We start from the raw sequence: 22,802 nt of genomic DNA, 5'->3' as shown, positions 1-22,802 counted from the left end.
TGACCTGTCCACTGCTCTCTTCCTTATAACTAATCATACGAAAACATAACAAACCCTTGATAGCCGTCACCATTCTTTCCAATTTCTCCAATTCATCTCCTCTTTTTAACAGTTTTTATCAAAAATTTATAAAAACATGTTCCTTAATTAATGATATTTTGAATCAGAGCGTGAAAATAGGATTTTTCGTTTGAATTTTTTGTTGTTTTGCGCTGCTTTATTTCAACCAAAATTCAGCTTTGGGTCATTTTTCGTTCAATTCCTTCCAATTTATCACAGTTCACAACATTTTAGAAAAAAAGATATCGAAAAATAACAAAAAAACACATTTTTGAAAAAACAAGGACAAAGTGTAGAAGGAAAAAAATCTTGAAAAATGACTCATCTGAAAATTTTATTTCAAACTGTTTCTGAAAAAAACAGCAAAAAAAAGAAAAAAATTGATTTTTCACCTATGTTCAAAAACGAATTAATTATCGGATTTTTTAAAAGAAAATTCACTTTAAAACATCCACTCGCATTTTTGCGGATTATTAAGTAGCTAAAACTTTTTTGACAATTTAATTTTTTCCAGTTTTGATGAAAAATGTAAAAACTTTTTTTTGAAAATTCAAAATGTTTTCATTCTAAAAATAATCATATTTTTAGGGTTTGGTAATTTGTAACGAATATCAGTAGTTCAAAGTTTATTCTAAAACAGAATTGAGATAAAAACATGTATTTTTGCCTACCTCCTACTTTATTACTGTTTCTCGTTTTCCTACCTTTGTGCCTATCTCACTTGGGAACCGTCAGAAGGTGCCCATCGGACTTGCATATGAGACCTATGACATTCGATAGTGCATGTCTTAAAACGGTTGCTCGTGAATTTTTAGCGGCAAAACTCCAGAAACAAGCTTACGGCGGGCTTTCAAAGATCCTAAAATAGCACTGTAAGGAAGAACTAACGATCTAACGAAGCAATTTTCCATATTCACTTTGGTAGCTCATATCTCCGTAGATAAATTTTTACAGAAAAGTCATCTACTGAAAAGTTGTTGATATTGTTGTAAAGAACAAGTTTGTAGTTGAAAGTTTATTCCAAAAAATTTTTGTTTGAGAGAAAAGCATTAGAAACGGAATAAAAGCATAAAAATTAAAATAGTAGTTGCCTCATATGCAAGTCCGATGGGCACCTTCTGGCGGTTCCCTAGTCAGTTCCGCCTGCTTACTTGTCTACTTTATGCCCACCTGAGTACCTATCTACGTGCCTGATTTTGCCTGCTTTTTAAGTGGTGCATCTCTATAAGCCCAACTGTGCTCCTGCTTCATGCCTGCATTTTTTATTGTTTACTTCCATGCCTACTTTTTCCCTACCCTCGTGTCTCATTCATGCTGGCCGATTACTTTCCAACTGCTAGCCTACTCGAGTGGCTGTCTACCACCACCTACCTACGTGCATACCTATGGGGATATTTTCTGCCTACGTATCTAATTACGCCAACATCCCTTCTTGCTAACCTGCGCGCCAACTTTATTTAATTTTCAAGTTAGCAAATCGATTTTTGTTTAGAAAGAATTCCGTAATAATGTCCAAAAGAAGCTCTTCTAGAGATATTGGCTCTTCCTACAAAAAGCCGCGAGAGGAATTCTCCAAAGAGCGGTATGAGGTAAAATTTATATTCATTTATGTATTTCTATATTTTTTTTTCAAATTTTCCGAAAGTTCCCGAATTGGAAGATGGCGAAATTCGTGACATGGATCCCGATGTTCAATGTTCAGTCTCTTCACGAGACGAGCGGCTGTACGCGGAAATGGAAGAAATGAGGAGTCCTATAAAAGAAGCCGTGGATGTGTTTGGCCTCTCCGGTTCAACTCGCATTGAAATCACAAGTCCGGTAGGGTTGAGTTGATTTTTTAGAATTTTCAGATTTTGAAAATCCAACTTGCAGCAAACACCAGACATTTCAATGTGTCTGTCCGAGAAGGTAACATCATTGGAAGTTCATATGAATGCACTGAAAAATCGCCTCGTCTTCATGAAAAATGGAATGAGTAAGGTATACCGGAACGAACTCTTCACTTATGATCTTACGAAGCCGAAACCGACAGTGGTGAGTTGATAGAACTAGTAAAGAATGTGCGTGGTTTACAAAAACTATTACACATTTGTCATTTAAGCCTGCAGTAGAGCCAAAATTTCTCTAATTGTCAGAAAATTTGAATGTCCGCCAAAATTTTTCTCTAAAAAATTGAATTCCCGCCAAAATTTTTATCTGAAAATTTGAATTGCCTCCAAAACTTTAAACATTTTTTTCACAATGTAATATTTTTTAAAGGCTCCACGAAAAAAGTCAAACCTTCTACGTTGACTGAAAAATACCGTTCCGCATAGATTTTTTGAAACTTAGCTTATCAAACATGAACATTATCTGTGAAGACAAAACAAATAAAAAGTTTTCAGATCCACAGGCCTTCTTCAAAAATCCAATCTTTTCGGAAGTTCCTCGGGTTGGCTGTGTCTGAGAGCCATGTGCAACGGTGCAACACACGATTTCGTGAATTTAAGTTCAAGTACATTTACTCTCCGGTTATTGGCCTTATCCGAGCAGTGAAGAATGAAGACGGTTGCCGGGTTGAAGTAAGAGCTGGCAAAATCTTTTCATCTCGAGAATTTGTTTTTCTTTCCAGCGGGGAAAAGTCTATATGTTCAACGTAAAAGATAGCAGAACGCCAAGCTATCGTGAATCGGTCGGTTGATTTTTTTTGCTAAATTTTCAAATACAAATGTGACATTTAGAACGCTCCGGCAATAGTTGCTATCACTGCGACCAAACGCCAAGAACTCCCAAATCTACTCTACACATACATTGACGAAGAAAATCAGTTGAAGGTATGTTAGTTTAAACCGTTTTCATGCAACTAGATAAATATTTGCATTACTTGTAGTCATTGTAGTGTGCAAAGTTTTGGCTTATGAAGGGATATTGGTTCAGGGTTAGTATGGTCGGGGTACTGTATAAGTACTGTAGGATTACAGTAGTTTAGGAAAAATTGAGTTTTTGTCATTCGAAGGGACATTGGTTCAGGATTAGTGGAGGAATATGAGTACTGTAGGTTAGTGGAGGAATATGAGTACTGTAGTAGTACTGTAGGATTACTGCTGTTCAGGAAAATTTGAATTTTCGTCTTTTGAATAGATATCGTTTTGGGGTTAGTGGCCCATCGTGTCAACACCTCTTCCCCATAAGTTTTGGCAGGAAATTAAAATTTTCAGAGAAAAAACTTTCTAGAAAAATTCTGGAACGGTCAAGAATTTTCTTTAAAAAATCTTGAAGGTTCTAGAATTTTCTTGAAAAATATGTACAGTTCAAAAATGTTCTTTAAAAAATTTCGAAGGCTGTAAAATTTTCTGGAAAATATGGAAAATTCAAGGATTTTCTACAAAAATCTGGAAGGTTCTAAAATTTTATAGAAAAATATGTATAGTTCAAGAATTTTCTTTAAAACATTTGGAAAGCTCTAAAATTTTCTAGAAAATCTGGAAAGTCCTAGATGTTTCTAGAAAAATTTGGACAGTTTTAGAATTTGTTGAAGGCCAGCAAAACTTGAGGAAAATGTGTAAGTGTTCAAAAAGCATACATTAGCACTTTACTGTTTGATAAAAAAAAATTTAGCGTACGCCAGTTTGGTGCATTATAATTTAATTCTAGCTCAAAAAAAAACAATATTTATTCCAGATTGCCCGTAAATTTAAAATTGATGTCACCCAGTTCAAAAATGATTCCAAGAGATTACAAGATTACACCTTCCAAGACAGCTTCTTAGGAAAAGTTGATTTTCCTCGAGAACATCAGAAATCTTTCCTTAAGGTCTGTTGAGTACCTATATCAGAAAGTTTAAGTTACCAACTATATTTCAGATTATCGAAGAACAAGGATTGAGAGGCGAAATCGAAATTGAATTAATTGTGGGATTGTACGAAGACTATGTAAGAAGGAATCGCAGAATCGTCGAAAACGTAATATTTTTGGTGACAAAATTAAAGTCGGTTAATTTTACTCAAAAAATTTCGATTTCTTAAGCAGTTTTCTATTTTTGTTGATTTTTTTAATGTTCTGTTTTTTTAATTCCAGTTGAAATAAATATTATATAAAAGTTTAACGTTAAACCTTTTCAACAAGAGACAAGTCTGTCCATGCAAATTTTTGGTTTGTCAAACTTTTCGAACGCTTGTTCTGTATAATTAAACACGCAAAGATGATATGATTTCGAAAAGTTTGAATAACGAAACATCTTTATAATATTGTTTGCTTAGCTTTTTATTTTGTTCGTGTTCTTTTGTATTTTGAAGGTAAAACAATACAAAAATAATTATATTCTCATGGGGGCGGAGGGTTGGCTATTTTGATTATACCTAGTAAACACAAATTCCGATTGAAAAATAGTCAAAAAATCAAAAAGCCATGTACGACGCAAACTATACACATCCAAAAAATGTGTTTTTTTCAATCTATATATTCCTTTATAAATCATATTTCCAATCCGCAAGTCACCAAAAATCGGAAAATTATTATTTGTCTGTTTTTTAATGCTATAGCCGAATTGCTATTTACAATTGACGAGCTTTAAAAATCGTCGAGGCAAAATCAAAAAATCATTTTTTGGCACAAACTTCCTATGTATTCACTCTGGGTTTATCTTGATTCCGCAGCACTCCCGCTGCAGATAATTGCACTATTGGTGAACTCTTTGCACTTGCTGGTTCTTATCCGAAAACCTCTCCGTTGCTGTGGCATTTTTATATTTATGCTGGCAATATGTCTCGCTGATATTACCAATTATTCATTATCATTTACCGGCGCAGCACGCCGGTATAAACATGACTACATGCTGACACAAATGTATATAGAAGACAGGATGAACCCATTTCTTGTATATGGCTGGATAATAGTTGATGTTCCTGGGCAACTCATGGCGTTGTTTTACAGTATAACACGGAAATACTCTGTGTGGTTGGCTGTCGTAATGTCTGCTGTCCGAACTTTGTCAGTATTATTTCCAATGCACAATCGAATTCAGAAGATCAATGAGAAAACTGTCAGTGTTAGAATTTCTATCGCTGTATTTATTTTTGTCATGTTCGTGGACTTTACAGAATTGGCTATGACTTATCGAATCAAATGGCTTCCTAGTATACTTTTGTAAGTTTTTTGTATGTAGGTAAGTAAGTGCACAGGTAAATCAGGGTTTCTAAAAAACTGTTCAATGGCGGCTAATTTGCGTCAGTGGGGATTTTGTCTAAATACACTATAATGATTCACAACAACTGAATATCATAATAAAAATCTCCAAAAAATGTTAGATTTTTCATAATTTCCGGTCAAAGTTTTGGCCCATTGCCAAAATTATTAATAATACGAGCTTTTGAGGATATTTATAGAAATGTCGAATGTTTCAACCCTTGAATGTTTTAATACAAATAATTTAAATAAAATTAGAACATTAAAAAATGACGAAAACAATTATTTTTTGGTCGACTTCCAAAATTATGAGCGGCAAAAACTGAGTAATTGCCACTTTTTGACAGTAAATAAAAAATTTTCAAAAAAGTTTTCGAAAAGTTTTATATTTTTTTGGTCATTTTGGGACCATAGGAGTGGTTTCTAACAATTTCCCCACTGGCGCTACTCCACCTTCAAGTATTTCCGCTCTACCTGTGTAAGTGAGTAAGTAATGTGTCACGTTTTCAGTTATAATAATAGCAAGTCCAAACCAGAATGGCAGCATTATGTACTAGTCGATTGTTTTAGCTGTGTTACATCACTCCAAATACACATTAGCATATGTTCTCGTTTCGTACCATCTTTAATATACCCGATTCTCACAACCATATTGATTTTGCAACTTCGAACAATTAAGAAGAGAAAAGCAAATTTGCTTAAGTCCACCAGCTCGAATCAGTCCGATAATAAGTTCAAAATGATATTATGGCTGACAATTACATTTATGCTATCTGAAGGATTAACTGGTTTTACAGGATGGATGCAATTATATAATATGAATATTCATATTGATACTAGTCAAAAGTTCGCGTTAGTCGCTTCATAATTTTTGTACAAGTTGACTGTCTGTTGAACTGTTTAGGAGATTTTGGGTATCGACTTATTATGCAATGTTCACGGTGAGAGCTGTAAATTCATTATCACATATTCTAATATGTGCCCTGATGTCGACGGTGTATCGGATGGAACTGAAATCTATTTTTTGTAAAAAGAAAATGCTGTCTGTGACTGTTGTGAAGCCGTATTCGAAATAAATTGTTTTACACGTTTTCACAGAATCCTATTCTCCGAGAGAAAAAAAAAGACAAAATTAAAACAGAAGGCATTTTATAGCTTAATATAACTTAATGTATTTTAATTGTTAAATGAAACATTTACCAGACACAGTTCACCTTTGATTTCACCACACAATCATTATGATTGAGTCGGGACTGTCAAAAAAAAATGGTTTCGTTCCGGTCACAAGCCTCTTATCATCTTCAATTTCAAGATTAAAGTCAACTACTTAAACGTATCAGATTATAAGGACACCGAACGATTGACATTTCGTTTTCCAATAATATGATTGTGAAGTTTTCGATTATATTTTTAATATTTTTTATTTTTCGACTCCAGGCGCAAGGTAAGTAAGAATTATTGTTTTTTATTTATTTTTAATTTGTACATTGAATTTTCGAAATTAAATTATACGTTGGTGGAACCGAATTTACAACATCAATAAAAACACTACTAAACACTGAAAGCGCGTTGAAAAACTACGTTGTACGATATGAATTGGTGAGTGGAATTCAAAAAGGCAATATTCTTTAGTGAATATATAGAACAGTGGAATGCTTCAAATTTTGTATGTGTAATGTTTTAAACCTTGGTTCAGAAGACAGAAAGAACGCCAGAATTGATTACAATTGATAGATCTCCGAAACATTTTGATACAATTCTCAACTTCCTGCGAGACGGTGACGTTCCACTCCCAGTAAACGAGCTAGTGTTGGCTGAGGTCAGACAAGAAGCAGAGTTCTTTCGATTGAATGGTTTGATCCAATTGTGCGATGTGAAGTCTGCGACGGTAAAAAAAGTCACAATATCTGATTGTGAGGCGAAAAATGTGTTCAAGGACCATTTTAAACCGGCAATCATCAACGACGATCAAAAAATGGTGGAGATTTTGGCTAACATAGATAAAAAAGTATTGAACTACACCTTTCAGTTTTCCCTTACCCGTTGTATATTTTCAGCCGGTGTTAATCGTTTCCTTCTACATTCCACGAAATGGATTGATTCATTTCCCGTCGGGATTCACGTTCAAGACTTTTGTCGAGCTTTACCAGAACCGATTGGATGTTTATTTCAGTAAGCTCTGAAACAAAAAAATTATTCTCCTACTAAATACCAATTTCAGAAGTCACACATTATGCAACTGATGATGAACAGCCGACATCTAACTGGAGTTTTGGGATTTACGGAAAACGGAAAGACTGTGATATCATTCGTTCCGGACCTCTTCTTAATTTTATGGCGGATCTTGAAGAGAAAATTCAGCAGTATTTTGCAAAAGAAGAAGAAGAGGAGAGAAAGCTGGAGATCGTTATTGAATAAAATTTTTTAACACAAAAAATTTACACTTCACATGCATGATTAATACAAAGTTTGTATATGAGTGAAAAAAGTTATAAGTTGTTTTATAAAAATTTCCAAACTAAAAAAAACCATTTCATTGAGTTTTAAAAAATTTTTGAAGCTTGAACAGTTTTGAAGATTTTTTCAAATGTGGTATCTAAAATACTAAAAACGTTTGCAAAATCCCCTTCACACTAACGTCCTTCATCTTATTAATAGCTACACCATTTATAAGCAGAGTCTGACCGTGATTCAATTATGAGAACGAAGTTAGAAATGCACCAAAGTATTGGCCGATTTTTGGCGTTTTTGCTTTTTTGCTAGCCTTTTCATTTGCCTAGACATTTCTTAGAGTACTAATTTTGAAAAAGAAAACTTAGATTTGTTTTCCAACAAAACATTTTCGAAATTTGTTTTTGTATAAAAAGATTTTGAATTTAAGGTATGCAAAAATTTTGTAACAAATATGCAAAATTTTGCTAAAGGACAATTTTCACTGAATAATATGAAAAAAAAAATGTACTCATCCAATTATTTTTACACTTGAGAAATTTGTATTTTATGTTATTTGTAGAATTTCTACGTATATAAATACCTGAAATTTCGAAGAAAATTGATAATGTTCGCTTTTTTTTCAAATTAAAACATTAATTTCTAATTTGGCATAATTCTACACGTGTTGCTTCTGCTACTAAACTTTTTCAGTTCCTGGTTCGAAAAAAGTGTTCATTAACTAGTATTCACAGAAAATTATTATTTTGACAAAAAAAATAACCGAAAATTATTTTTCAGCTTTCCCATAGTCTGAACAACACTTCACTTTTTTTCCTTTACCTGTTGGTTCTAGAAAAAAAAACAATTTAAATATTCATAGAGCTCACAACTTACATAAAATGGAACAAACTATTCAAATAATTCAATTTGGCGGATTTTTCGCATCTCAGCTGACTAATGGACTGCTCTTGTACCTTTTGTGCAGAAAAACGAGTAAGCAATTCGGACGGTACCGTGTTCTAATGATATCCTTCTCCTTGTCGGCAATGATGTATTCGGTTTTGGATTTTTTGACTTTACCGGTAAGTTTTTTGTAATATATTATCTTCCGGGTCTCTCCTCTGAACCCAGAAAGTATCGGCTGCTGTGATAATTTTTGGAAGTCAGGACAAGCCCTGCAGATGTTTTTATGGGTTTTTGAAAACTCGACCACGCACTTAACGCTGGGTTCCTCCATGCAAATGGATGGTGTTCGACATTTTCCGAGTTTTGCCGAGCCTAGTATAGCGACCGACATTTTTTCGAGTTTGGCCAACACAAAACCTAACAACACAAAAACTCAAAAAGCTGATGTTTGATCCCGGCTAGTGTCGGTAGCTGGCACAAGATAGTTCACCACACACAAATCTAGCACCTTTCATCTTCCTAGGGTACTATCGCAGGACAATGTCATCTTCCGACACCTTTAGGGTTCCGCTGCACACAAATCTAGCATCTGACATATCCCGGGTACCCGGGCGCAAGAAAGCAACAGCTATTCTACCATACTCAACATACTTATACTTTCCAGATCTTCGTTTGCAAAGAACGATCCTTCTGCATTGTCTCGAGCGGCATGTTTACTCATGACAAATATATCGGATTCCCACTCATTGGTAAGTCTATAGTTTTACAATTCTATAAAGAGCATCAAATTCCAGCAACTACCAGTGGTTGCTTTGGCTTGTGCCTTTCTGTGTTGGCTCTGCAGTTCTTCTACAGATACATCGCAATTTGCAAACCAGAAAAATTGCACATTTTCAATGGAAAATCAATTTTCTACACAAGCTCTCCGTGTTTTGTGCTCCTATTTCTATGTCTTATCCAAGCATGGTTCTTTATGAAACCTGTACCGGAAACTCAACTTCATTATCAGTTTGTTCTTAGGTGGAAGGCTAAAATTTTAAAGTTTTTTTTCAGGAAAATTTTCCGAGAAAGTTTCGATATGGATTCTTTTGACGTAGCATTTGTGGCTATGAAATACAAGGTTAAACACTCTGTTTTTTTTCTCGAAAAAAAAACTTAATTTTTATAGTCATCTCCGACTGAATCTATCCCGGAACATTGGAATATACAACAAGTGTTTGGCTTTTTATTTTGTGTAGTTATAATGCAGAGCTGTGTATTTGCCATATTGTTCTGTGGTCTTCGCACATTTTTCTACATGAAAAAGTTCAGCTTCACAATGAGCCAGAAAACTAAGGAACTTCATCGGCAACTTTTCTTCACACTTACTCTTCAGGTAACTTTAATGGTTATTTCGAATTATTACAAATAAAAATCCAAATTTTACAGACCCTACTCCCTGGTATAACTATGTTCATCCCAGTGGGAAGCCTCATTGCGTTACCATTTTTTGGTGTGGACTTAGGGCTTGAAGTCAACAAAATTGGAGCATTTCTCGGAGTATATCCTGCGTTGGATCCATTGATTGCAATTTTTTTGATCACTGATTTTCGAAACTTTGTTTTATGTCTTGAAAAACGCACGGCGTACAAAATTGCCGCAGGGTTGACGGGGATTGAGAGCTCTACGGCAAGACGTTCTTCAAGTATGAATCAATTACGATAAACATTGCTGCATGTAATTTCACGTAAAAATAAAAATAGTGTCTTCAGTTTTTTTTTCTGGTTTTTACACGGTATTGGGGATTTGATCTAATTTTTTCACAGTAGAACGTCTCATAAGTTTCTTAATCGCTTCTTGATAGGCCCTAAGCCAAAATAATTGTTCCGCTGTAGTCTATAGGCTTTAAATGCATACGGATTTAGCCGCCCAGGGCCGGGTGAGCACCTAACACCATGGGTGTGGCAGAGAACTTTCTCCTACCGCTTATCTCAATTTCATACACCGTAAAAAATTTATTTGGGAAACAAAAAATTTAATTTTGGTAAAAAAATTTAAATGACATTAAAAAATTAAGGTTTCAAAACCCTTGAGAATAGAAGGACGAGGAGAGATGTTTGAATCACCATAATGAGCCGTTGTGTGGGGTCGCATAGAGATCAACGCTAGCTGTGTTCCTTTTTTCAAAAATAGGACGATTCGGTGTCAACGTACAGTGGATGTGTTGTGTAGGCGGCTAATTTTCGAACCTCATCGATTCCTGAGAAATCTGAAATCAACAATGTCATTTATCATTTTATTGTTTTGGTAATGTGTACTTACCACTGACTTCATGTTGAAAAAGGAAACGTTTTCCCCATTTCTACAAGTTCATAGTCACTCCCTTTGCCTTAACAGAGTAAGCAACTTGACCGTGTTGATCCAAAAAGTTCAGGTCATCGGAAAACCAGCATCCGGCGCAAGTGCGACATAAAGGGAACAGTATGGTAGAACTGGAAAGTCGAGTTGTCCACAACAAGTTGTGAACCCGATCCTTTGTCTTTGTCGTCGTCGTTCATCCCGATCCATCATCCCGTTCGAATCCATCGATCCATCCCGATTCATCGTCGTTCGAGATCTTTAGAGTGAGATCTCGTTCCAATTCAACTCCAGACCGTCGTGTGTTCTTTTTGGAGATCTGTAAGGAACCGATTTTTATGTAAAGTTCTGCACTTTTTAAAATTTTAATTATTTAAATTGATTTAGTTAAAGCTTAATTCTATCCAATTTTGACTTCGAAATTTCTCTTGAATTTGGAATGTTGAATTTTAATTACAAGTCCCGTTTTCAACATTCTGAGGTCAATGTAAAATCGCCCGAAATTTTCGATTCTTGGAAGACATCCTTATTTGAAAAAATCCTGAGATTTCAGAAATTCTAAATCAGGATTAAAACATAGACAATTTTGATATAGGCAAAAAAAAATAAAAGTTTCAATTTTTTGGATCATTAAATTTTTCCAATCATAAGCACGAGTCCACATGTTATAAAGTATACACTACTTACCGAATAAAATCCAAAGATAGTTGACTATCCAAAAAATCGATAAATAAGAAAGAATAAAGAATAGGGCAACCACCAGTCGCCCTGCAAAACAAGAATGAATGACTGTCCCACGTTCATTGAGGACTCACACACCAACACTTTCTTCCCTGGAGAAAGACACGCCCACATCTTCGGTCAGATTAGAGGGGACATCTTCTCCCTGATAATCTAGTGTGCAGATCTAAAGTGACCTCGAATTGATATTTGAATTCTTTTTGTGGAGGAGAGGGAGAAATTGTGTACAGTTTCCAAAACCGACCTTACTTCAGATTTATGTCGTACTAGAAAGGTTTTTGGAAGTTTGTTTCTGGAATTCAAAATTTGTTTGCTTCAGTTTTTGACTGATTTTCACACGGTATCGGCGATTTGGTCTGATATCACAGTAGCACTTCTCAAAAGTTTCTTAATCGCTGTGTACCAAAATAATTTCAAATCTTATCTTGAGTAAATTATTATCAGCAATTCCAGGTGCAGCCATTTAAATTGGTTTTGAAATGGTCCAAAATAAGTTTTCAGAGCTCAAAAGGTTTTGAACTACATCTGTTCTTTCAGATAATCATTTCATCATTTTCTCTGTACAGGTCAAATATATTTCCACTTTCAAAATTTGGAAACGCTACAGTACTCCTACCGTACCCTTACATCGGGGCAGCAAACAAAATTACAGGATAAAAATGGCTTCATAGTGTGCAAAACTTTCGATTGTGTTCGCTTTTAAGGTTTTCTGAATTTTAGAGATTCATTTTTGATTTTAGATATTTGTGGCCCAATTAAATTTCTTAGCATGTTGTTTCTCATTTGCCTTGAAACTAACAAGTAATAAGAGAATGAGAGACTTCCTTTTTTCAAAAATTTTAATTAAAATATGTATATGTTCTTGCCAGTCTGGTTTTTCTTTTTTCAAGATTGTGTGAGAATATTATCATTTGACAGAAAAATGCTATTTGACATCTAGTAAGACTTCTGAAAACCGAGAAAATATGGCTGGCAGAGCGGTAGGTTATACATAGAATAGTTTGCTACATTTTTAAAAAATTCTCATGTTTATGGCCCACACTGTAGTAAATTGTATTTTGTAGTTTGTAGTTTGTTCTGTAAAATCGATTTCTAAGCAAATACAATTCGGGTGTATTAATTCTGAATGTGCCGCTGATATCGACCGAGAGAACTTCTCAGTTTACGAAAAGGTCTGACATAGATTACTGTCGCCGTGTAGCCTGTAAAATATAGACTGCTGAAACTTTTTTCAGATATGGACGCGGAAAAGCATGCGAAAGTGATGAATGCGTCTGCAATCATAATCTCCGTAATAGGAGTCGCATCCTCTGGTTTCACATGTCTCATGAACATTTTCCTGCTGAAAAAAGTCGGCAAGTAGGCTTTGCACTTTTGCACGCGACACCGTCCGGGTTTAAATAGTTTCTTCCAGTCAGAAAAAAGAGCTGGTGTTGTTCAACTTCCGTTTTATATTAGACGTGATGTTTGGTGCAATGGTGACTATTTATTTGACATTCGTCGTTGTTTTTGCTGTTTTTCATGAGGAACTTGCGCCTTTGCAAAACTTTTTTTTCTATCTTGGCCTGCCGAGTTCCAATTTGGAGACTGCCAGGTCGATTATTTCACTGGCAATTGCGGTGGAGAGGGTGGTGGTGAGTTGTACGAGTGCACGCGAAATTTCAAATTATATTCCAGGCCGCCTATATTCCCATATACTTTTACAAGTATCGTCCTATATTTCCAACATTTATCATTTTCATTTTGTCTATTTGCATTGGGCTCAACGAAGACGTTTTTCTATTTGTGTTTTGCGAATTTTCTCTCCAAATTCGACCAAACTGTGCCGCTTTTGGCTGTTCTATCAACGCATGTTTCTTGAAATTTTGGACATCTTATAAAGCAGTAAGTTAGGATTTTCTGAGGAGAAGCAAGAGGTAATATTTCAGATAATGTTTGCTCTAAATATATTCTTCAACATGCTACTTGGTCTCAAACTATTCGTACTCAACAAGTTTGGCAATAGCGAGAGTAAGGACTTGTCAAGGGTAACATAGCACACAAGGAAGAACCTTGAAATTGGAAAGCTATAAAGTTTCAGGCAAATTGTCTAGCTCTTATTAATGCTGGAAATGTGTGCTTATTCGAATTTTTCCCAAACATGTTTGCAATTCACTTTTCCAGTATTTCATTTTTCAGTTTCCAGGTAGCGATTTGCCTTCTTAAAATTTTTTGAGAAGTTTTTTTTCAGAACATTGGCCCTTACATAGTTGTTGCAAAGCTTCTTGGCTGTGCTATTGAAGCAGTTCTGGTATCTCGAACACTCATCAAAAAGAACGGGAAGCTTAACTCAATATCGAGCCGTTCCGGGGCAGGCGTGCTGGAACATCGCCTGCTCTATCTTGACTAGTTCTGGATCATATGGTCTAAAATTGAAATCATTTTGTAAAATGAAGTGTAGTATATTGAATTAGTCATAAAGTCATCGATTACAAAATAACACTGGAAAGCTGGAAATGTTATTAGAGAAAAAAGCCCACCCATCCTTCAAAATTCAGAGGTGAATGCTAGTTTACAACAGATTAATCGGTCATATCGCTAGGGCAGGCGTGGCTTATATTTAGATCAGAAAAGATATAAACAACTCCAGTAACCCTGATAAATCTTTTGTCCGCAGTTGGTTTCATCTTGCCCTTGAGCCAAACGAATAACTTTTATATTACCTTTTTATCGTGGCCTAATTGGCAAAGAAAATATTTGTTAAGTGGTAATTGCGGGAAATTAGTTTACTCATCTAATACAAAACTTTTAGAATCTGCATGTACTCGATGATAATTGTTCCTCTGTAGTCTATGGGCCTTAAAAGCATACCGATTTGGTGCCCAGAGCCTGGTGGGCCAAGTGTGTGGCAAATGACTTTCACAAATGGGAGGAACGCATGTGCCCTTGTGCTATTTCTACTCCTAATTTCGATTTCACACACCAAATGACTTGTTAAGAAAACAAATGTAAAAAAAATTTATTTCGGAAAAAAATCAATTTTAAACATCAAGGCCAGTTTAGTTCCATTAGCCAAAAACAGACTCTGTATCGACAAACAGAGGCTGTGTTGTGTCGACAACTAATTCCCGAATCTCATCAATGCAGCAGAGATCTGAAATCAACAGTGCAGGCTCCACCGCTCGTGGCGGAGCCCGGTGTTGTACGTAGGTGGCTAGCCGAGACGTTGCATGTGTCTGAAAAAATAGTTTATTAATGTCAGAAACTATGATGCTTACGCGGGCAACATCTCCGCTGGGAAAATGGATTTGGAAGCCACGAACCACTTGTGACTGATCCAGATCGGCTCTGGAGCCGGCGCCGCATCAGGAATACCACGGGCGATGCCAAATCTCTCCTCCATCTAGCGGTCCAGTGATCGAGCAATATAAGTATTGAAGTAGTAGCGGCGGCTACGCATGCGACGGATCAGTGTTGCCACTGAGGGGATAAGAGCTCGTCCGATGGCGTAGACGGTGTGGGTCAACGAGCACATGATAATCAATAAAATGATTATTTGGATGGCAGCCGATGTGAATGAAGAGCTCTGAAAACCGTTTTCATGTTTTAAGTTTTTTAAAGTATATTGTTTCTTGTTTTAAAAGTATAAAAACCAACCGTAGCAAAATCCTCAAATGGAACAGTGAGCATGCATGAGTACTTGTCGTACAGATCCACAACGCACGTGCTTTGTTCCGGACAGAGAGCGCAGTATTAGTGTTGGTGGGAGTGGTTTTTCGAGGAGGAATACCGAATTGAACGAAAAAATGAAAATATAATTGGAATATGAATTAATTTTTCACGGGAAAAATCATTTCGCGATATTCTTACAAGTACTCGGGTAGAAGAATTTAGTTTTTCTAGGGGGCTTATTTAGCGGGATGTTAAAACGGGATGTTAAATTTTAATTAGAAGCCACTTTTTCGGCATTTTGAGAAGAAAATTCTGTACACGGGGTCGCCTATAAAAGTTTGCTTCAGGAAGGATGAGTTTGCCCGGACAGAATGAATCCCCCAAAATTTTTGGTGCTAGGAAGATATTATATTTTTCAAAAAATCCTGAATTTTCGGAAATTTTAATTCAGGATTTTTCGAAGGAAAAATTCGATTTTAGAAAAAAATTAATATTTTTTGGATCTGTCAGTTTTTTATATTAATGCCCACATTTTATAAAGTGTACTACTCACCGGCTTATAAATAACATTCAAAGATAGTTGAATAACAAAAAAATCGATAAATAAGAGAGAATAAAGAATAGGGCAACCACCAGTCGCCCTGCAAAACAAGAATGAATGACTGTCCCACGTTCGTTGAGGACTCACACACCAACACTTTCTTCCCTGGAGAAAGACACGCCCACATCTTCGGTCAGATTAGAGGGAACATCTTCTCCCTGATAATCTAGTGTGCAGATCTAAAGTGACCTCGAATTGATATTTGAATTCTTTTTGTGGAGGAGGAAATGTGTATAGTTTCAAAAACCGATATAACTTCAGATTTATATCGTGCTGGAAAGGCCAAAGTTGCTTAAAATATAAAAATTTGAATTTCCCGCTTACAATTTTTCTGGAAATTTTACATTTTGAAATTTGAATTCCCGCCAAAATTTTTCACTGAATTTTTGAATTCCCGCTAAAATTGTTCACTGAAATTTTGAAATCCGCCAAAATTTTTCACACAAAATTTTAATTATCGCTAAAACTTTCCTCAGAAAATTTGAACTCCCGCTAATATTTCTCACTGAAATTTTGAACTCCCGCCAAAATGTTTCGCAGAAAATTTAAATGAACATTTGAATAACTAAATTTTTAATATTTTTTGTCCTGAATTTTTTTTTCATAAAATCACAAATTGAATTTCTCGTTCATTTTTTTCTGAAAAATTTAAAGTTTGATTTTTTCGCCTTTTTCAAAAAGTCAAAACCTTGATAAGAAAATATTTGCTCTTCTATCAACGTCATTGTATGCCCTTTTTGTGTCTGTGCCCTCTTATTGAAAACTAGTGTTGACAGTGCAATAACGCTAGTTTGTATTTTGAAATAATGTCTAACGAATTTTCAAATTTTCCTGTAGATATTCTTCGACATATTGTGCTCAAGTTAGATCCTATTGAAAGGTTAATTTGTTTTTTCATACAAACATACATGAGCAGCCGACATTTTACTGGTAGATCAGCAAATAATCTTTAATATCGGAAACCCGTAATTTGTCTGCTGCCAATTATAAAATTAATTGCGACATAATCAACTGCCACGTTTTAAACCAACATCATTTCGAGTCAGCATTCATTGATGCGACCGAACTGCTGAAGAACCCAAAACTCAAGCTGAAAGATTTCAAAATTAGTCTCACACAAGACACTGTGACAAGATCAAATTGTCTCTTACATTTATTCGAATCAATTAATCCATTGCATGTTCAAAACCTTGATCTCACGGTCTCCCAGCAACAATTGCTTTCAATTTTGCCATGTGTCAAACCAGGGATTCCAAGAAGAATCTGGCTATATTCTCATGATGAAGAGATAATCAAATTCCGGGAAGTTGCTCAGCTGGAGCAGTGGAAAAAAGCGAAAATCGCTATTATATCCAAACAGAATAGTATTGAGAGTATCGAGTGTTTTCTTCATTTTGATCAGTTTGAAGTAAGAGTCTCGAAATTTGATGAAAACGATGTAAGGATAATGTTAAAGGTAACACTAGTAATACTCGAATTGAAGAGCACCTGAAAGTTTTCAGACTCTACTGTCGTCCCCCAGCTTTGTCTACTGTTACATTGTGTTTCCCTGTAGAGACATCACTGCGTTCGCGATAATGTTTGAGCCAAGCTATGACGGAGCCGGGAATCACGCAAGACTTCGATATAAAACTAAATGTGACTCATACTTTGTGGTCACAATAACTTCACAATCAATTAACGTAGTAAGGATAAAGTGTTGAATATTGATATTTTTGTTCAAAGGTTATGCTGAAAGAGACCAGTTGGCGTTTCACAATCCTAGGATTTTCCAAGGTTCCAAGGTTACTTGATTGATCGGTATGAGCCTTGAAGACGTTTGAAAAGCGTGTACCATTATAGTGGCAAGACAGTTAAAAAAGGGATCCACCCACTTTCAGAAGCGACGCTTCGACCCGCGGCCTATTTAGAAGGACGTTAGGACTATTTCAGTGTTGCGGCGCTGAAATTTTGTAGCATCCTGTCGGAGGAGTTCGCAAAACAGATTGTGACGTAAGAAACAATAAAACATTTAAATATTCATTGACAAACGATTTTGCTCATTTGTGATGTGTTTTCCTAGATCAGTCAGTACATAAGCTTATTAGCAAAGGAAAACATGAATTATTAATTAATACTACATCAAAATTGCGGACAATTTGATCTTGTTATCATTTAAAAACAGTTCCCAAAGCAAATTAATAAATACAAAATTACACCATGGCGTTTCTTAATCGAGATACTTCTGCTGTTCCAACAGCCAATGTTGTTTTTTCTCTGTAGGCTTTTATTGACTTCATGATATCCATGCAAAACTTTCGGTACGGCTTATATCCCCATAGAAGGATAAGTGTTGAGAATATTCCGTGAAATGCGAAGGAAATGAACATACAGTTGTTAGCGGCTTGGTTGTAGTAATCGTTGAATACCGAGAATATGACATAGGTGGCTGGGCACAGGAGTGCAATCATCACAACACCTGCCTGAAAATGTAACTGACATTTTCGAGAAGCTTAACATTACGTGGGTTTTTTGGAATCTGGTTTTCTTAACTTCATATCAATTTGGTTTACCACCTGGCAACCTTAGCGGAAACTACAAATCAAATGGCAAAAACCCAACCTGAACATAGATCGCTAGCAGAAACTTCTTTTCCATTTTCCTGGTTTGCGTTGATTTCACTTGTTTGATAGTTGACGAGTTCATATTCCAATGGATCAATGCGATAAAAATAATTCCATTAGAAAACAGAAATATGATAATTAAAATGAATTCGGCTATGGGGACACCAATATCAATCGACAGCACAAACATGGGACGAGACTTGAACTCGGCGGGAATATTTGGTACTTGCTGGAAATAAATAAAAACTTGAATGGTTATACTGTGAGATCATTCACCTTATACACATATTCCAGCGCCGCCGGTTGATCTGGCACATAATAATATAAAGTTAATGCGCAAGTCATGTTGAGAATAGTTAGTAGAAAAATGTATGGTAAACGGAAGTGATGCCATGCCTTGTTTCTCGCAAACATTTGATAGTATCGGTTTTCGACCATAACAAGAATTGCGTTACATACCACTGAAAATTTGAATTATTAGCTGAACAGAACTGAGTTTGAAAAGGAGCGTAAGTTTTATGGTACCATTCCAATTTCTATAAAAAAACAGAAAACGGAGTGTCGTCCATACAAATAACAGAAAAAATATCCTAGTTAGTTTCATGGCTACACAGTAAGAGTTTTTCTTCAGCAACAAACCACGCGTTGTCACGATTTCTATAACTTGTGCAGTAACTTCATTTTCTCCTCAATTGCCTCAATACATAACACTCTTCTTATTGTTAACTCCAATTTCAAAATTTCTAGATCATTACTGGCGTCATCAAAACCTTTCACTTACTGAGCAAGCTGGTAAAAATCAAATATGTTTGAAATATAATTGGAACTTCAAATATTGTCCACAAAATTCCCAGTGGAAATCCAGCCATTGCAGGTAATATGAGACAAGGAGCACTGAGTACGGTGAGTCCTAAATCAAATAACAGACAGCATACGTGCAAGTTCAGCAGGATCCATTTAATTGAAACCATAGTTTTTGGGGTCTTGAACAGGATACAGTAGATGCCAAACACTTGGAACGGACATGAAATTGTAGTGATAATGTGCAGAACGTCAAGCATAACTTCGGGAGATTCTAGAAACATTGGGAAAAATTTATGATGAAATGGAGCTTGGAAAGAAAAATGCACAAATCTAGAATCTGGAAAATCACCAGTTCTTCGAAAATGATTTTTTGAGATTTTTGATGCAGTTGAATTTTCAGGCTGAGACTTGGGCTTACTTTCAAAATTCTGAATCACACCATGAAATTTCTTGATCGAGACACTTCAGCTGATCTAACAGCCAATGTTGATGTTTTTCTGTCGCCTTTTATCGACTTCAAAATGTTCATGCAAAACTTTCGGTACGGCTTATATCCCCATAGAAGGATAAGTGTTGAGAATATTCCGTGAAATGCGAGGAAAATGAATATACAGTTGTTGGCGGCTTGGTTGTAGTAATCGGTGAATACCGAAAATAGGATATAGGAAGCTGGGCACAGGAATGCAATAACCACGGCGCCGGTCTGAAAATATATCTGGCTTTTTCGAGAAACTCTATACCGCGTGGGTTTTTCGAAATCAGGAGTTCTTAGTCTTATATCAACGCAGTTTATCACCTGGCAACCTTAGCAGAAACTACAAATCAAATGCCAAAAACCCAACCTGAACATAGATCGCCAGAAGAAACTTTTCCTCCATTTTCCTGGTTTGTACCGATTTCACTTGTTTGATAGTTGACGAGTTCATATTCCAATGGATCAATGTGATAAAAACTATTACATTAGAAAACAGAAATGTAATCACAATAATGAATTCGGCTATGGGGATACCAATATCGATCGAGACTACGAACATGGGACGAGACTTGAACTCGGCGGGAATGTTTGGTACCTGCTGGAATTTTTTAGAAAATTGAATGGCCATGCTAAGATCATTCACCTTATACACATAATCTAGCGCAGTAGGTTGATCTGGCACAAAATAATATAGAGTTAATGCGCAGTTCATATTGAAAACGGTTAGTAGAAAAATGTATGGTAAACGGAAGTGACGCCAGGCTTTGTTTCTCCCGAACATTTGATAATATCGGTTCTCGAACATAACCAAAATTGCGTTGCATACCACTGAAAATTTGAATTATTAGCTAAACAGAACTGTATATGAAAAGGCGCGTAAGCTCTATAACTCCATTGTATTAAAAAATGCGGAAGTGTTTTGCCCAGAAAAATGTGGCGAAAAATTCCCGCATTTCTTGTAGCTCAAACCGTCATGGGACATCTTGACACCACGTTTTGTGTTTGGAATTAGTAGCTTCAATATTATGTCCCACAAATTTTTTATCGCATTCTTTACTTACTGAGTAAGCTAGTGAAAATCAAATACGTTTGAAACAAAATCGAAACTTCAAATATTGCCCACAGAATTCCCAGTGGGAATCCAGCCAGCGCAGGCAATATGAGACAAGGAGCACTGAGTACGGTGAGTCCTAAATCAAAGAACAGACATCATACGTGCAAGTTCAACAGGATCCATTTAATTGAACTCATAGTTTTAGGGGTCTTGAAAAGAATACAATAGATGCCAAACACTTGGAACGGACATACAATTGTAGTGATAATATGCAGAGCGTCAAGCATGACTTCGGGAGATTCTAGAAACATTTGGGAAATATTATAATGGAATGGAGCTTGGAAAGTGTGCAAATCTAGAAACTCGAAAAGCACCTGTTTTTCGAAAATGAGTTTTAGAGGTTTTTGGTGCAGTTGAGCAGACTGTGTCTTGCGTTAACGTTCAAAGTTCAAGATCCAATCATGAAATTTTTCGACCGCGATACTTCAGCAAATCCAGTTGCCAATGGTGACGTTTTTCTGCTGAATTTCACCGATTTCAAGATCTCCATGTAAAACATAGATTTGTGTGATTGTGCTAGTTCGAAAAGAAAAATCATCGGTTTTTATATCTTTATTATTGAATTTAAATAATCACAACTTCATGCATGCTCCTGCGGGTGTGATGAGTCTGATGCCATTTGCGATCCAGACCATCAAATAGTTGGCCATAGGATTGTAGGTGCATTTGATAGTTGGTACAGAGTCGGGGATCTAAAAGTAACATTTCTGGTAGAGAACTCATTGCCGATCAACTGGATTACCTCAATTGGCGGATTGTTCTCACTGAACACAACTGGCTTAAACCCATCTTCACAAGTAATCTCGAACTCAAACGCCGGTGTCCATGAACTGATTCCAACCTGTGCGGTCGAGTATGCTCCAACTTGATGATACCATTTTAAGTCTTCCAATTTGTTGATGACTTGAAAAACTCCGCAAGTCAGATATGTTTCCTCGCCGAATACTGCTGTGTTGGTGCCACAGTGCATACTTACATCTTGTAATTTCAAATTTGCAAAATACCAACTAAACTCGTCTCCTGTCTTCACACAACGCAGATCGTCAAATTCTGAACCAAGTGCGCCGGCACCTGCCCCACTGTTCACTGGATTTGTATTAGTGGTGTGCAAAAACGGAATTTCAGTATTTTGCATGCATGTTCCTTTGAAAAAGTCACATTGGTTTGTGACCGATGGATTTCGGCTCTCAAAACCCGTACGGCCGTCAGATAGAATTCGCGGGCAGTCGCAGCTGTACGAGTCAGCGACACAAGCAAGTGAAAAATCTTGGATTAGAGCATCGTGGAAGAACCATTGATGTTCCCCATTGTGCTCATTGCACTTTAGATTTCCAATTGATCGAGGTTGCTCGACAAACGTAGATTGATTAGACACCACTCGGTTGATCTGAATTCAATCAATCAAAAAATTTTTTTAATCCTTAAAATCGGTGGCCCAATTTTTTCCAATTTTTAATCCTTAAAACTTACGTAAATCGGTGGCCCATTACTTCTGAACATCACGGTGAAGAATGAGCTGACTCCTGGTACTGGTTTACATGTGATCGCCAACCAGCAATCTTGCTTCGATTCTACGATCGGATCCCACACTTGAAGATCACCCAAATAGCGCCCTCCCTCATTATTACGAATATCCTCTTGGTTGAACAGTTTGACATTGCAATTGCAGTTTTGTATATTAGGATTTGGATCCTTTTCACGGACCACTAGACAGCCAGAAACAGTTTGGAGAAAGAGACTGATAAGTAGCAGAAATGGATTAACCCTGCAACTGGACATCCTGTGAGGACTAACTGTTCTGCCATGAAGCGTCGGTTTAAATGGATGCAAAACGAGAAATGAATATTCAATGGCGCCACGAAATAGTTTGCATTTGACACTGCAAGCAATCATCGAAATTTCAGTGCGAAAAAA

The 22,802-nt window shown here is 36.2% G+C and overlaps 8 protein-coding genes, 3 non-coding genes and 2 pseudogenes across 13 annotated transcripts; 7 read left to right on the top strand and 6 right to left on the bottom strand.

Annotated features, from left to right (window-relative positions):
* Window positions 1-1,737: 1,737 nt before the first annotated feature.
* Window positions 1,738-4,064, top strand: T05E12.9 (Polynucleotide 5'-triphosphatase; the record flags this gene model as incomplete). Its single annotated transcript, NM_001129532.3, has 7 exons — window positions 1,738-1,878; window positions 1,933-2,094; window positions 2,445-2,621; window positions 2,672-2,731; window positions 2,781-2,873; window positions 3,721-3,852; window positions 3,903-4,064. The coding sequence occupies 7 exons, from the start codon at window positions 1,738-1,740 to the stop codon at window positions 4,062-4,064; spliced, it is 927 nt and encodes a 308-aa protein (NP_001123004.1).
* Window positions 2,410-2,430, top strand: 21ur-15260. Its single transcript, NR_070091.1, has one exon.
* A 596-nt stretch (window positions 4,065-4,660) lies between the features above and the next one.
* srw-20 (G-protein coupled receptors family 1 profile domain-containing protein) lies at window positions 4,661-6,299 on the top strand (the record flags this gene model as incomplete). Its single annotated transcript, NM_074924.1, has 3 exons — window positions 4,661-5,184; window positions 5,734-6,075; window positions 6,128-6,299. 3 exons carry the CDS (start codon window positions 4,661-4,663, stop codon window positions 6,297-6,299), a joined length of 1,038 nt encoding a protein of 345 aa, NP_507325.1.
* A 267-nt stretch (window positions 6,300-6,566) lies between these two features.
* Window positions 6,567-7,682, top strand: T05E12.3 (BTB domain-containing protein). The gene is made up of 5 exons (NM_074923.5): window positions 6,567-6,667; window positions 6,722-6,822; window positions 6,920-7,231; window positions 7,281-7,395; window positions 7,445-7,682. The coding sequence occupies exons 1-5, from the start codon at window positions 6,607-6,609 to the stop codon at window positions 7,639-7,641; spliced, it is 786 nt and encodes a 261-aa protein (NP_507324.1). The 5' UTR covers window positions 6,567-6,606; the 3' UTR covers window positions 7,642-7,682.
* An 873-nt stretch (window positions 7,683-8,555) lies between these two features.
* Window positions 8,556-10,266, top strand: str-125 (Serpentine receptor class r-10; the record flags this gene model as incomplete). Its single annotated transcript, NM_074922.2, has 6 exons — window positions 8,556-8,738; window positions 9,227-9,311; window positions 9,357-9,570; window positions 9,616-9,682; window positions 9,731-9,937; window positions 9,991-10,266. 6 exons carry the CDS (start codon window positions 8,556-8,558, stop codon window positions 10,264-10,266), a joined length of 1,032 nt encoding a protein of 343 aa, NP_507323.2.
* Window positions 10,267-10,597: 331 nt separating this feature from the next.
* T05E12.10 lies at window positions 10,598-11,610 on the bottom strand. The gene is made up of 3 exons (NR_070090.1): window positions 11,587-11,610; window positions 10,864-11,218; window positions 10,598-10,810 (listed from the first exon to the last, which is right to left on the bottom strand). It is a non-coding gene; the product is annotated as an Unclassified non-coding RNA T05E12.10 (non-coding RNA).
* Window positions 11,611-12,877: 1,267 nt separating this feature from the next.
* srbc-14 (Serpentine Receptor, class BC (Class B-like)) lies at window positions 12,878-14,029 on the top strand (the record flags this gene model as incomplete). Its single annotated transcript, NM_074921.2, has 6 exons — window positions 12,878-12,999; window positions 13,055-13,274; window positions 13,318-13,524; window positions 13,569-13,667; window positions 13,721-13,825; window positions 13,871-14,029. 6 exons carry the CDS (start codon window positions 12,878-12,880, stop codon window positions 14,027-14,029), a joined length of 912 nt encoding a protein of 303 aa, NP_507322.2.
* A 605-nt stretch (window positions 14,030-14,634) lies between these two features.
* On the bottom strand, window positions 14,635-15,417 carry T05E12.8 (Mechanosensitive ion channel family protein). Its single transcript, NM_001392684.1, has 3 exons — window positions 15,277-15,417; window positions 14,946-15,205; window positions 14,635-14,855 (listed from the first exon to the last, which is right to left on the bottom strand). Exons 1-2 carry the CDS (start codon window positions 15,307-15,309, stop codon window positions 15,023-15,025), a joined length of 216 nt encoding a protein of 71 aa, NP_001379469.1. The 5' UTR covers window positions 15,310-15,417; the 3' UTR covers window positions 14,635-14,855; window positions 14,946-15,022.
* A 446-nt stretch (window positions 15,418-15,863) lies between these two features.
* Window positions 15,864-15,934, bottom strand: F28B1.13. Its single transcript, NR_102104.1, has one exon. It is a non-coding gene; the product is annotated as an Unclassified non-coding RNA F28B1.13 (non-coding RNA).
* Window positions 15,935-16,701: 767 nt separating this feature from the next.
* Window positions 16,702-17,410, top strand: F28B1.10 (annotated as a pseudogene). Its single transcript has one exon. A coding segment is annotated over exon 1 (709 nt).
* Window positions 17,411-18,084: 674 nt separating this feature from the next.
* srh-255 (Serpentine Receptor, class H) lies at window positions 18,085-19,580 on the bottom strand (the record flags this gene model as incomplete). Its single annotated transcript, NM_001028696.1, has 4 exons — window positions 18,085-18,354; window positions 18,494-18,724; window positions 18,772-18,956; window positions 19,277-19,580. The coding sequence occupies 4 exons, from the start codon at window positions 19,578-19,580 to the stop codon at window positions 18,085-18,087; spliced, it is 990 nt and encodes a 329-aa protein (NP_001023867.1).
* A 152-nt stretch (window positions 19,581-19,732) lies between these two features.
* srh-256 lies at window positions 19,733-21,139 on the bottom strand (annotated as a pseudogene). Its single transcript has 4 exons — window positions 20,836-21,139; window positions 20,418-20,602; window positions 20,142-20,372; window positions 19,733-20,002 (listed from the first exon to the last, which is right to left on the bottom strand). Coding segments are annotated over exons 1-4 (990 nt in total).
* Window positions 21,140-21,422: 283 nt separating this feature from the next.
* On the bottom strand, window positions 21,423-22,671 carry F28B1.9 (CUB domain-containing protein). The gene is made up of 3 exons (NM_001129463.2): window positions 22,359-22,671; window positions 21,631-22,275; window positions 21,423-21,580 (listed from the first exon to the last, which is right to left on the bottom strand). Exons 1-3 carry the CDS (start codon window positions 22,665-22,667, stop codon window positions 21,461-21,463), a joined length of 1,074 nt encoding a protein of 357 aa, NP_001122935.1. The 5' UTR covers window positions 22,668-22,671; the 3' UTR covers window positions 21,423-21,460.
* Window positions 22,672-22,802: the final 131 nt, after the last annotated feature.

Source organism: Caenorhabditis elegans, chromosome V (assembly GCF_000002985.6).
Source record: "Caenorhabditis elegans chromosome V".
NCBI classification, from domain to species: domain Eukaryota; kingdom Metazoa; phylum Nematoda; class Chromadorea; order Rhabditida; family Rhabditidae; genus Caenorhabditis; species Caenorhabditis elegans.
This window is presented reverse-complemented; position numbering and strand designations above follow the sequence as displayed.

Excerpts from the sequence above, each read along its gene's own strand:
- F28B1.9 (NM_001129463.2), bottom strand. The coding sequence starts at position 22,667 with ATGTCCAGTTGCAGGGTTAATCCATTTCTGCTACTTATCAGTCTCTTT. Across the intron at positions 22,276-22,358 it reads GTAATGGGCCACCGATTTAC|ATCAACCGAGTGGTGTCTAA; the intron begins GTAAGTTTTAAG and ends GATTGAATTCAG. Across the intron at positions 21,581-21,630 it reads AGAACAATCCGCCAATTGAG|ATCCCCGACTCTGTACCAAC; the intron begins GTAATCCAGTTG and ends TGTTACTTTTAG.
- T05E12.8 (NM_001392684.1), bottom strand. The coding sequence starts at position 15,309 with ATGCTCACTGTTCCATTTGAGGATTTTGCTACG. Across the intron at positions 15,206-15,276 it reads CATTTGAGGATTTTGCTACG|AGCTCTTCATTCACATCGGC; the intron begins GTTGGTTTTTAT and ends AACGGTTTTCAG.
- T05E12.3 (NM_074923.5), top strand. The coding sequence starts at position 6,607 with ATGATTGTGAAGTTTTCGATTATATTTTTAATATTTTTTATTTTTCGA. Across the intron at positions 6,668-6,721 it reads TTTTCGACTCCAGGCGCAAG|AAATTAAATTATACGTTGGT; the intron begins GTAAGTAAGAAT and ends ATTGAATTTTCG. Across the intron at positions 7,232-7,280 it reads TGGCTAACATAGATAAAAAA|CCGGTGTTAATCGTTTCCTT; the intron begins GTATTGAACTAC and ends GTATATTTTCAG.